Consider the following 13,782-nt stretch of genomic DNA (forward strand, 5'->3'; position numbering starts at 1 on the left):
GCCTATATTGTATTTATTTAAATCTGAGACTGACAAAAACGTTAGAAAGGAAATGTGATCAATTTCTCTAAAAGATTATGATTTAGAAATAAATAACTATGCATAAAGCAAGGATCTGCTTGACAACTTGTGAATGTTAGGCAGATGAAATGTCTCCTGCACCTTTAGAATGTGTTAATCATCCTAAGTTTTGGAAACATGTGAAGCTCTGGAATCAGTGTGTTCCTGGCACAGGGAGTAAAGGAAAGAACTTACTAGATCAGCCTAGGAAATGCTTCACTTCCTGTGCCCGACCTGTGAAGGAAACAAAGCAGGCCAAGCCAGGTGCAGCAAAGACTTAAGTGCCCATGGGAAAATCTCTTTCAGTTCCCTCTAGGCACCACATGGATGGTGGATGTCTGCTCCTATGCTGTGACTTCATTTTCTCTGATAAGTGAGGCAGTTTTGTTGTTGTTTTGCTTTGTTTTTAGATGTCACAGACACTGGCCTTTAGTTAACAAGTGGGCTTGTTGGCAGAAATGGAGAAAGAGAGTCATTATTTAAGTTTTGTGTGTGCACAAATGGGAAACCATCTTCCTTGGGTTAAGAGTTCATTAGCAAGATGACACTGTTTAAAAAAGGTTGTGCTCATTACCAGGGATCTCAAGGAGGCTGGCGCTTCACCAAAGCCAACGTTAATAGGAAGAATCTGCCAGACCATTCTGCGATGTCCTTCACCTTCATATCTTCCTTATTGACAAGTTTGGGAAGATAATTCTATTGATCCTACTCCACTTTGTTTTCAAAGGACGTGTAATCCATTCTGAGTTTAATAATGCTGACAAAATGCTGTACTCGCTGATGCTTGCAGACCTGGACCTGCCAGCAGCCTAACACAGACTTTCGGAATTTATATTAACCTGGCATGTACTTGTGAGCCGTGCTTTTTATGGCATTGAGATTCTTATCAGTCTTTCTCATGCGGATTGACTTTACTCATCCACTAGCGCATTGATTTCTGTGACAGCTGATATACATTCTTTATTTTTAAAAGTCAGATTCTTAATAACTCTTCTAAGTTAAAATTTCTGCCTTTGATACCTGTTGCAACCTAACTCTGGAAATTCCAAATTGTATGGTAAACAAGCTATGTGATTCTGCAATGTTGTGGAATTTGTCCTAACTTTTTACATAGATATTTTGAAAAATTATTGACAAAATGTTGCTCAAAAATGATTGATAAGATGTTGCTTATTTTTTCCCTACATTATACTTATACATCAGAATTTTGTAGGCAACAAACTTTTGAAAAGAGCCCAGACAAAATAAAATTAGAACTGAGTTTTTGGATATTTTCCCCCTAGGATTTCTCAGGATCAGAATCAATCTTTACAACTATGTTCTTTTATGATAGTTTGGTTTTCACACTTATTAAGTCTGTCTTGTATTAGAATCACTTGTTTATTTCTTCCAATGGTACAATTACCTCCATAGGCAAGGGAATCTTACTCATTTTTATATTCCTTTCACTGCCAAATATAGGATAGGAGCTTAATAAATATTGATTACATTTAATTAGAATTACAATGAATTAATCAGGGAGGGTTAAGAGTCAAACATAATCATTTCTCGACACTGTTCATTAATATAGTCAGGGATTATGTAGATACATATATATCCTTTATAGGAGTTTCTTAACCTGCAGTCAAGCAACAGGGATTTTGTGTTTACATATTCTTGAAATGTTATGCAAAATATGTGCATATGTTTTGATGCGTGTAGATTTTTGCAACAAAACTCTATAATCTTTGACTAAATGAGTCTCCCTGTCTCATCCCAACCGTTTAAGATATTAAGATTCCCTTCTTTAGGCAGCTGTACCCAACTTCTCAATAGATCAGAGCTGATAGACAGTTGGAACTAATATAGGGGAGCATCTGTGATACAATATTCCCAGTTACCAATCTTTCAGCCATTCATAACAATCTTATTGCTTCTGCACTTATGTCTAAAAGGAATACATATTTGAGAAGTGGTGCATGTGAGCCAGCATTCTATCCCCAGATTTTTCTTCTGTAACAAGGCCTGTATATTTCTAGTGCCTTTACGATTTTATCAAACACTTCAAGTCTATGGCATCAGCAAGTGTTTCCCTTCAGTGAAAGCAAATATTCTCTCTATGGCACTGTCTCCAGGCAATGGAAGTCAATGTCCACACGCTCAATTCATCAAAAGAATTGCTGCATCAAAATTTCAGGGAAAGCTCCCTGAAAGTAAACTAAGGCTAAGAGCTCATTCATAGCTATTTCTCATCCACACCGTCAGAAGAATAACAGAAACTGGTACCTGTGCTGACTTCACAGCTGCAAAGACTGAACAGAAGAAAGAGAGTGGTCACTTGAAGCAGTTGCATGGTGCCTGTGGATCCTCTCAATGGCTTCTCTCTTCAGAGTAAGGCAGGGAAAATTTCCTCCCACCCTGGCAGGGCCTTATTAGCAAATGGAAAAGGTGTGCTGAATGTGAGCAGCCACTGCTCATTCCTACTTATTTTGGGGGCTCTGATAAGAAACGGGAGGAAATACACACACTCCCTTTGGGAGTTCAGCAGAGAGGAGATTTATTGTTTCAGTCCCTTACAGGAACTCTTTTTTTTCCCCTCTCTCTCTTCCTTTGGCAGCCACTTGTGTTTTTGTTACTACATTATTTTGTTCTTCTTCAACAAAAAGGTCAGGATGGGTTTTGAACAGAAACAGATTCTTCTTGAGAATGGATCAGAGAGCTTTCTAACTTTTGTTTTGAAAGTACATTTTGGAGTGGTTATAAAGGGACCTCATTAAGCGGCTACTCAGTGTGAATAAAAAAGCTTTAACTTCCCCAGGGCTAGACATCGGAGCAAAATCCAGCGGGAATCTCATTTTGTCTTCTCTTTTCTACCTGAAAGCCAGACCAGTGAAGACTACCTTATGGGGGAGATAAGTGCAAAATCTTATCGCATAGATCATAATCTGCCCTTGAGTAAACAAGGAGACTTCTTTAGACTGCCCAGAGAGGTTTTACAAGTTATTTAAATTATTTAAGCAAGATGAGTGTGGGTGTTCACTGTTTTTATGGCTGGGCTTTGATGAAGAACAAGGAAAAAATACTTACAATACTTTGTGGGTAGAGAGGATGGCATTAGAATGGCATTGGGTGGAATGCCATCCCTGCAGACCAATGAGGCTGGGAGGGATGGCTTCTTCCGGACAAGAATACCAACCCGGCAGGATGACCTATATAGCAGGAATCTCTTTCATGTCGGTGATGACTGACTGAAACATGGTGATAACTCTGCCTCTACTCTGGATGCAACTCTGATGTGTGACAATAACTTCCTCATCCACAGACTTCACATCTAATCTCAGCCAATCACCCTTTAATAGACCTTAGACTTGCAGTCTACTGGATAAGAGTGTAGATTGATCTACCCTGCCAAGAAACTATTAAAAAATTATAACTTTACCTGTTTATAAGGAAGTAACACATCTCATTGCTGAACCTGCTGGAAAGGACTCCGACTCCACCCAAGAGCAATTGTGGCTCAAAACCCCTGAATACACTAGCTTGTTTCATCTTAAGTTATGCCAAGTCTCAGAAGGGCTGGGTTTCTATTGTGGACTTTAAGGGAGACTTGATTACACCCTCTATTCTTATTGATTTTATAAAACAGAACACCTTTGGGATTATAATTTTGTCTGGCACATCCTAGAGAATAGATAGCAATGTATATGAATAGCTGTCACATGTACTTTCCAGAAATAAATTGGGGTGTGGTTGTGTGAATGCACATTAACTCACTTCCTGCTCCTTGCTGTACTCTAACTCTGGAGTTCACAGCACACAGGGTCACCACTGATGCTGGTCATTTCTAGGGTATCCAAAAGCACTTGGATTTCTTATCCCTGAGTGCTGTGTGAAACCCATTACAAGAATGCTTAATTATAGATATTTAGGCTATTTAACCAAAAACAAAAACAAAAACAACAAACCAACAAACATATAAAGGACTTGTAGAGGAAAGAAGAAAGAGAGAAACAAAAACTAAGAAAACGCATTTTAAAGTGGCTAAGCAGAAAAAAAAATATAGGAGTAATAAAAAGTGGTCAGTTTTGCCTCACTAGATCAGAAAGCACTTTTTTTAGGTAAAAGAATCAATGAAAACAGTAGAGGTTATAGAAGAGACAGATCAATGACACACAATAGAAAGTATAGACACAAAAATATGTGTTATTGATATGTATATATATAGAATATGTATATGTACATATATATGGAAAGAGAGATGAATGTGTGGGCTTGCTTATATGTATGCATATAGACTAGATATAGGTGCATTTATTATTTTTTGATATAATGAATAGGGTGCATATTTAGTAAGTGAATTAGGGCACATATTTAGTAAGTAGACATTCACATATTGAGAAACAGATATTCACATTTTGAGATAGTCTGCCTTGTTAGAAACAGGTATAATAGACTTCCAACTTTTATTAGAAATTTGTCCCATTTTCCACTTCAAGGTACTTTCAGGATCGTGTACTTTCCTTGGTGGGGATAGAACCTAATAGTTTATCCTGTTACTTGCATATGAAGATGAGAATTGGGTGATCTTCTGAAGGTGTTGGGAACAGAGCTGAAATGAAATAGATACTGAGAAACCCATGGTGCAAGAAATATTAAGTCCCCTGCCTACAAAGCCAAAATGGAAATGAGCCTCAACAGTGGGAGGAGGGCCCAGTCATGTGGCCAAGCCTATCTTAGGAAAATAGATATCTTCTGCACATAATGCCAGGGCAAGTGCTAGTTCATTATTGCTCCCAAAGGAAAGAAGACATCATGACAAGCTGGTTCTTGAGCTTCCATAGAGTCTGTCCCTCACACTCTCAATTGTCTATCCCAATTTAACTTCTCAGCCTATAAAGAGAGTTCTCTCCCTTCACAATGACTCTCTAAATTTGTGTAAGTCCCTTGATTCAAGAAGATATACAAATGGAAGGATCCTAATGGCATAATATCTCAGAAATGAGAAATATTTATTTCAGAAAAATAATTGTTTTTTTAAAATAACAAATAATAATTGCACATATTTATGGGGCACGATAAGATGGTTCAATACATGTATTTGTTCTGTAATGATCAACTTGGGGTAATTAACACATCAGTCACATTTATGATTTTTTGTGGTGAAAACATTCTTCTATTTGAATTTATTTCCTTGTTAAGTATCTTCTATTTTTCTATTAAAATTATTAATGGGTGTTAATTGTACAAACTGGTGAGATCATGTCCTCCCTCCCTTCTATCCTCTTTGCCTTCCCCTCATTCCTCTTCCCTCCTTCCTCTATCCCCTTCCATCTTTTCTTTACTGGTTTAGATTCCACATATGTGAGAAAATATGCTATACTTATCTTTCTTTGTATGCTTATTTTACTTAACATCATGTCCTCTGTTTCTATCCATTTTCCTGAAAATAGCACGATTTCATTCTTTTTTATGACTAATACTCCTTGTGTATAATGCCATAATTTCTTTATTTATTCATCTGATGACAAGCATCCAGGCAGATTCCATATTGTGACTATTGTGAGTAGTGTCACAGTAAACATGGACACACAGGTATCTCTTCTGTGTGCTGACCTCACTTCCTTTGGATGTGGATAGCTCTGTCATGTGGTATGGTAGTTATTTTTTGTTTGTCTGTTGGTTTGGTTTTTGGTACTGGGAATTGAACCCAGGGGCACCTAACCACTGATCCATGTCTACAGCCCTTTTTTGTATTTTATTTAGAGACAGGGTCTTGCTGAACTGCTAAATGGCTCCCTAAGTTGCTGAGGCTGGCTTTGAACTCACAATCTTCCTGCCTCAGCCTTCTGAGTCACTAGGATTACAGATGTGCACCACTGTGACTGGCCTTTATTTAGGTTTGTGAGGAAACTTCCATACTGTTTTTCATGGTGGCTATACATTCTCACTAACAGTCTATGATGGTTCCTTTTACTTACATCACTGATGACATTTTTATTTATTTTTTTAAAATAATAGCCATTCTAATTGGCGTAAACTGGTTGAAGTACTTTCCATATATTCATTGGCCATTTGCACTTCCTATTTTGAGAGGTGTCAGTTCAGATTATTTGCCAAATTTTGACTGGAATACTTTTGATGTTATGCTTTTTGAGTTCTTTATATATTCTGGATATTAATCCTCTGTCAGATGAATAGCTGGGCAAAGATTTTCTTCCATTCTGTAGATTGTCTCTTCTCTCTGTTGATTGTTTCCTTTGCTGTGCAGAAACTTTTTAGCTTGATAAAAAGCTTTTTAGCTTGTCAATTCTTGCTTTTGTTTCCCAAGCTTCTGGAGTCTTATTCAGAAAATAGCTGCCTTGGCCAATATCTTGATGTTTCCATTATGTTTTCTCTGGTAGTTTCAAAGTTTCAGGTCTTAAATTGAGGTTTGATACATTTTGAGTTGATTTTGTGCAGGGTGAGAGACAGGGTTCTCATTTCAATCTTCTACAGGTGGATGACCAGTTTTCCCAGCACCATTTGCTGAAGAGGCTATCTTTTCTCCAATGTATGTTTTTGACCCCTTTATCGAGAATCAGTTGGCTATAGATGTTCAGGTTTGTTTCGGAGTGCTTTATTCTATTCAATGATATACGTATCTAATTTCTTGCCAATACAATTCTGTTTTTTGTTACTACAGCTCTGTCATATATTTTGAAATCAGATATCGTGACATCCCCTGCACTTCCTTTGGATAAATACCCAGATGTGGGAGAGCTCTTTCATATGGTATGATAGTTATTTTTTTTTTGTTTTGTTTTTGTATGATCCTGAGCTTTTTTTTTTTTTTTTTTTTTTGCTCAGGATCATTGGGTATTTTGTGCTTCCATACAAATTTTTGGATTGCTTTTTCTGATTCATTGAAGAATGTCATTTGTATTTTATGGGGATTGCTTTGGATCTCTAGATTTTTTGGTAGTTTAGTCATCTCAAAAATATGTATTTTCACAATCTATGAATGTGGTGGTCTTTCTATCTTCTAGAGGTCTTCTTCAGTTTTTTCTTTAGTATTCCATAATTTTTATTATAGAGGTCTTCCAGTCTCTGCCCTTCTGTTTCACAGCCAAGATTTAGATTCTGCCAGCTTTGTCCCAGTATCTGGGTGAACTTAGAATCCCAGGAACTTAGCTAGGTTCTCACAGTCAACATAGATTCTCAGTGATCCAGTGGTTGCATAGAGAGGGTAGGGGTCAAAGCCAGTCTTCATGAATGCATAGATATCCTCATTTCATGAGAGCAAGGAGTCCTGGCTTTGCCACTTTCTCTCTGTGAATGAGGGGAAGTTAATAAAACTCTCCAATTCTTAGTTTTTCTTTTTTTTTTTTTTCATGGAACTTGCTCATCAGTTTTGTATGACTGTCTAATGAATACCTGATCCCAACTATTATTTAGATGGCAATGATGGATTAATTCATCTCTCCCATGGGCCACATCACGGCAGATAGTGTTGGTGAGGGCATGTGCCAGGAGCAGAGACAAAAAAATACAGGCAGAGCCAGGTTCGCTTCTTTTTATAACAATCCTCTCCCAAAGAGGTTGCTTGAGAATTACCAAGCTGTGGAACCTAATCTACTTTATGCCCTCAATGACCTCATGAACTCTTACTAGACTCCACCTCTTAAAGGTTCCCTCGCACTTCCCAATCCCACCACCCTGCAGAGAAAGCCTTCAATCCCAGTGGGCCCTTCCATAAAAGTGCCATTGGAATAATACATGAGATTCATGTATGCAAATTACCTGAAGCAATTGATGCTCCTTATATTCCAGTTCTGTTACATGACAATAGAATAGAAATAACTTTTTCTCTGAGTCTTACTTTACTCATCTCTAAAGTGGTAATGATAATTCTTAGTTCTTCAACTTAGTTCTTCAATTCAAGCTCATGTCATATTAAACATTGAAGATGACTTGAAGGGAAGAATTCTAAATGTATCATTTCTATGTAAAAATAAGATACTTTGTTTCAAGTTTTCCTAAAATTTGTGAATTGTTTCATAAAGTAAGATGAATAGTTTTAGGAATAGGGTGTTAGTTAATTAAGAACATGGCCATTATAAAATTCTTCACCTTACCAAAATGCAAACAATTTTAGCAGAGTACAAATGGTTTTCTCACCAAGCTTCTCACAATAAATCATTTCTATTTCATCACCAAATTGAATTGTTTACTCATGTTTTCAACTTCATTAAACAAGCACTGGCTTAATATTTTCCCACCCCATACATATAGCTAAACATAAAAATATCTTGGATGAACAACAAAGCTGGAGCCCAATCTGACCCATCCTTCCAAATTCAGCCTTTGGTCTGAGGAAATGACATAGTAATGGCTTTCACAAGCAAATTGAGTGCATTTTCTGAGCACATTTCCAATCATAAAATCCAAATTTCCTGTCTTATGAGGTTTTGGTTCCTGATATCCTGGACTGGTAGTATTGCCCACATTTGTCCTCAAATGTAAGCATCAGAATCATCCATGGAGCTTTTAAAAATCTCCCATATGTAAGTGTGTGTGTGTGTGTGTGTGTGTGTGTAGGGGGGATTCATTGGTGTATGGGATGGTCACAGCAGTTAATAATTACAAGCTTGAATCATTATGAAAATGATTTTTTAATGGATGTTTGCTACCATTTAAAAGGAAGCAGCTGCATTTCCTGGTCCTCACTGTCAGCATCCACCTAGGAAAGTTTCACTTTAAAATACAATAAATGCTTCTAATTAACTAGTACCCAACCATCTTAATATCAGCATATTCAAAGTTTAAAAAGCAGCAACAACAATATCTCAAAACACACTTTTACAAAAATTTTACCACTTGAAATTAAAATAAAAATTCTATTTATATGGTCAAATCCATAACTAATTAAATCTAGCTTGATCTTTTCAAGGGGCAATTAGACTGTACTTGGGGCGGCATAACTAGTTTTTATGATTTTGAACACTTAAATTCTAAAACCTTAAATTCTAAACATTTCATTTGGCCTTTGATAATCATTTATTAATCTCCTGTTGCATTTGACCTGATTTATGGACCAGGAGTATACTTTCAATTCTTGAAGAAATAATAATTTTATAAGCGGTTTTAGGTGTTTTTCCCTTGTATTTGATGTATTGTGAAAAATTGTCTAAGACACAGTGATTAAGGTATTATTAGAAAAGTTCCCTATCCAATTATTTAATTATGCCATGTTTGTTTTCAGGCTGTCCAAATAGTCTTCTAATTAAAAGTTTGCACCTAACTAGAATTCTCCTCTGAGAAAAATAATATGCTGACCCACAGGCCGGTTGGTGTCTCAGCACCTTAGGAGCAATTATGCTCTGTTCAAATTAATAAGTCAATATTTGTGTTTCTATACAACTGGTCTTTTGAATATGATGAGTTTGGTTTAATTCTCCAGGTCTGATAAGTTTACATTTCTGAGCATATTAAACTAAAAGCCAGACCCTAATCCATCATGACCCAACCAAAATGACATCTCTATATTTATTTATGTTGTTCCTGTCACAGAACTTGCTAATTTCATTATAAACTGCACTATATATAACATATTGCTTTTTTTTCTTCATTTTTATCCCCAAGTTACTCTTTTAAATGTCAAGGATAGCTATCTAAGCCTGGAATCTGAGTGGAATAATTCTTAAATATTTATTTCCTGTTTTAATCAAGCATAATGATTGCTCAATTATAATTTCTTTTTAGTTTTTTTCTTTATGTGTCATTCTATCAAATCTCTAATGTGTTAAAACTTTTATTTCTAAAGAATGATAACTTTTGCTTTATGCTCCTATTAACATCTACAAATATTATTAGGGTCTATGCAATGGGCATGTCATCTTGTACATTATAATCAAGATACTTTATCCACCAATTTCTATTTGCAATCTCCCATTTCTCTGCTTTCAGGATACAATTGTCGAAACCCATAGTTGAAGCAGATCTTGAACTAAAGAGCAGTGAATATTTAAGAAATTAATTTTCTAGTGAGGTCAAGCCCATCAGCCCAGATCCACCCACATTGGCCTCTATGGGGCCCAGGCACACAACAGACCTGGTCCACCCATTCCCCAGCAGGGCAGACACTGCCAGAGCCTAGCCTTTGGCACAGGATCACCAATTCTGACCAGCAGACTACCAAGGGAGATCAAGCTGAGTGGTCCAGATCCACCCACTCCAACTTAAGCAGGACCCTGATCCAGGATGCAGTAGCATTCATTGAGGGATACCAGCAGGGTCGGGAAGCCCAACATGAAGGTGAGGTACAATCTGCACAGGTACTACAAGAATATATGGAAGAAACTAATATCTTAGATCCACACTGCAGGAAAGGAAGACACATAGACAACATGAAAAAACAAGGAAGGAAAGTGCTCCAAACAAACCAGGACACTATAATAATGGAACCCATGGACAGTGAAGTTGATAACATGTCAGAGAAGAAGTTCAGAAAGCTCATAATTAAAATGATCTATGAATTAAAGAATGACCTAAATGAGCAAATACAAGCAAAAGACCAATCACTCCAACAATGAGATAAAAGAGCAAATACAAGTAGCAAAAGATTACTTCAAGAGAGAGAGATTCTGAAAAAAAAAAAAAAACAGTCAGACATCCTTGAAATGAAGGATACAATGAATCAAATTAAAAGAAAACCTCAATAGAAAGCATAACCAACAAACTAGATCACTTGGAAGAAAGAACATCAGATAATGAAGACAAAGTATACAATCTGGAAAATGAAGTTGATCACACAGTGAAGATAGTTAGAAACCATGGACAGAACATCCAAGAATTATGGGATAGCATCAAAAGACCAAATCTAAGAGTTATTGGGATAGAGGAAGGCACAGAGTTTCAAACCAAAGGAATGCACAATCTCTTCAGTGAGATAATATCAGAAAATTTCCCAAGCATGAAGAATAAATTGGAAAACCAAATACAAAAGGCTTACAAGACATCAAATCTACAAAATTACAACAGATCTACACCAAGGCACATTATAATGAAAATGCCTAGCATACAGAATAAGGATAGAATCTTAAAAGCTGCAAGAGAGAGGAATCAGATCACATACAGGGGGACACCAATTCGAATCTTAGCAGATTTTTCAACCCAGACCCTCAAAGCCAGGAGATCGTGGAACAAAATATACCAACCTCTGAAAGAAAATAGATGCCAACTAAGAATCTTATATCCAGCAAAACTAAGCTTTAGATTTAAGGATGAAATAAAAACCTTCCATGATAAACAAAAGTTAAAAGAATTTACAACTAGAAGGCTTGCACTGCAGAACATCCTCAGCAAAATATTCCAAAAAGAGGAAATGAAAAATAATGATGAAAATCAACAGAGGGAGGGGTTACACTAAAGATAAATCTAATCAGAGGAGAAACCAAGTCATGTTAAATACCAAAAATAAACAAAAATGGCTGGGAATACAAATCATGTCTCAATAATAACCCTGAATGTTAATGGCCTGAACTTACCAATCAAAAGATATAGACCAGCAAATTGGATTAAAAAAAAAAAACAACAATATGCCTCCAAGAAACTCATCTCATAGAAAAGGACATTCACAGATTGAAGGTGAAGAGTTTGGAAAAATCATACCACTCACATGGACTGTGGAAGCAAGCAGGTGTTTCCATTCTCATCTCAAATAAAGTAGCTTTCAAACTAAATCCAATTAAAAAGGATAAAGAAGGACACTACATACTGCTCAAGGGCACCATACACCAACAAGACTTAACAATTATAAATATATATGCCCCAAACAACGGAGCAGCTATGTTCATAAAACAAACTCTTCTCAAGTTCAAGAGTCAAATAGACCACAACACAATAATTTTGAGTGACTTTAACACACCACTTTAATCACTAGATCGATCTTCAAAACAAAAGCTGAACAAAGAAACTATAGAATTCAATAAGACAATCAATAACTTAAGACTTAACTGACATATATAGAATATTCCATCTTTCAATGAGAGAATATACTTTCTTCTCAGCAGCACATGGATCCTTCTCTAAAATAGATGATGTACTATGCCACAAAGCAACTCTTAGCAAATATAAAAAAGAATACTACACTGCATTCTATCAGATCATAATGGAATGAAATTAGAAATCAATGATAAACACCTGGAGACTAAATAATATGCTACTGAATGAACAATGGGTTACAGAAGACATCAAAGAGGAGATTTAAAAATTTTTAGAGGTGAATGAGAACACAGATACAACATATCAACATCTCTGGGACACTATGAAAGCAGTTCTAAGAGGAAAGTTCGTTGCATGGAGTTCATTCCTTAAAAGAAGAAAAAGTCAATAAATAAATGACTTAACACTACATCTCAAAGCCCTAGAAAAAGAAGAACAAATCAACACCAAAAGCAGTAGAAGACAGGAAATAATTAAAATTGGAGCTGAAATCAATGATATTGATACTAAAGAAACAATTGAAAAAAAATTAGAGAACAAAAAGTTGGTTCTTTGAAAAAATAAATAAAAATAAAATTGACAGACCCTTAGCCACACTGACAAAGAGGAGAGAGAAAACTCAAATCACTAACATATGTAATGAAAAAGGAAATATCACAACAGACATTACAGAAATATAGAAGTTAATTAGAAGTTATCTTGAAAACTTGTACTCCAATAAAATAGAAAATATTGAAGGCATTGGCAAATTTATAGAGACATATAATTTGCCGAAATTGAAGAAGAAGTAGGCTCTACTCTCCATCATGTGGGATTAGGCCCCCAACTTCCTTAGTAAGACTTCTGTGGTGCAAGAATTAAAGTCAAGAATCAATAAATGGGATGGACTCAAACTAAAAAAGTTTCTTCTCAGAAAAAAAAAATTGTGAGGTGAATAGGGAGCCTACAACTTGGGAATAAATCTTTACCCCTCGTGCATCAGAAACAGCACAAATCTCTAGGGTATATAAAGAACTCAAAAAGCTAGACACCAAAAAAAAAAAAAAAAAAAAAACAACAAATTACCCAATCAATAAATGGGCCAAGGACTTGAAGACACACTTCTCAGAAGATGATGTACAATCAATCAGCAAACACATAAAAAAAAATGTTCATCATCACTAGCAATTAGAGAAATGCAAATCAAAACCACTCTAAGATTTTATCTCACTTCAGTCAGAATGGCAGCTATTATGCATACAAACAACAATAAATATTGGCGAGGATGTGGGGATAAAGGTACACTCATACATTGCTGGTGGAACTGCAAATTGGTGCAGCCAATATGAAAAGCAGTATGGAGATTTCTTGGAAAATTGGGACTGGAACCATCATTTGACCCAGCTATCCCTCTCCTTGGTCTATACCCAAAGGACTTAAAAACAGCATAATACAGGGACACAGCCACATCCATGTTTATACCAGCACAATTCACAATAGCTAAACTATGGAGCTAACCTAGATGCCCTTTAGTAGATTAATGGATTAAAAAATGTGGTATATATACACAATGAAATATTACCTAGCAATAAGTGAGAATTAAATCATGGCATTTGCAGGTAAATGGATGGAGTTAGAGAAGATAATGCTAAGTGAAGTTAGCCATTCCCAAAAAATCAAATGGTGAATGTTTTCTTTGATATATGGAGGCTGATTCATAGTGGGATAGGGAGCTGCAGCATGGGAGGAATAGATGAGCTCTAGATAGGGCAGAGGGCTTGG

At 36.2% G+C, this 13,782-nt stretch overlaps 1 protein-coding gene across 1 annotated transcript in view; it reads right to left on the minus strand.

Moving 5' to 3' along the window:
- Emcn (endomucin) overlaps positions 1-2,486 on the minus strand; it is a 105,888-nt gene extending 103,402 nt beyond the window's left edge. The window contains exon 1 of the mRNA XM_026398132.2: positions 2,326-2,486. Within this exon, the coding sequence (XP_026253917.2) occupies positions 2,326-2,392 (67 nt within the window). The 5' untranslated portion in view covers positions 2,393-2,486. The remainder of the gene's footprint in view (positions 1-2,325) is intronic.
- Positions 2,487-13,782: the final 11,296 nt, after the last annotated feature.

Source organism: Urocitellus parryii, chromosome 10 (assembly GCF_045843805.1).
Source record: "Urocitellus parryii isolate mUroPar1 chromosome 10, mUroPar1.hap1, whole genome shotgun sequence".
Taxonomy (NCBI): Eukaryota; Metazoa; Chordata; class Mammalia; order Rodentia; family Sciuridae; genus Urocitellus; species Urocitellus parryii.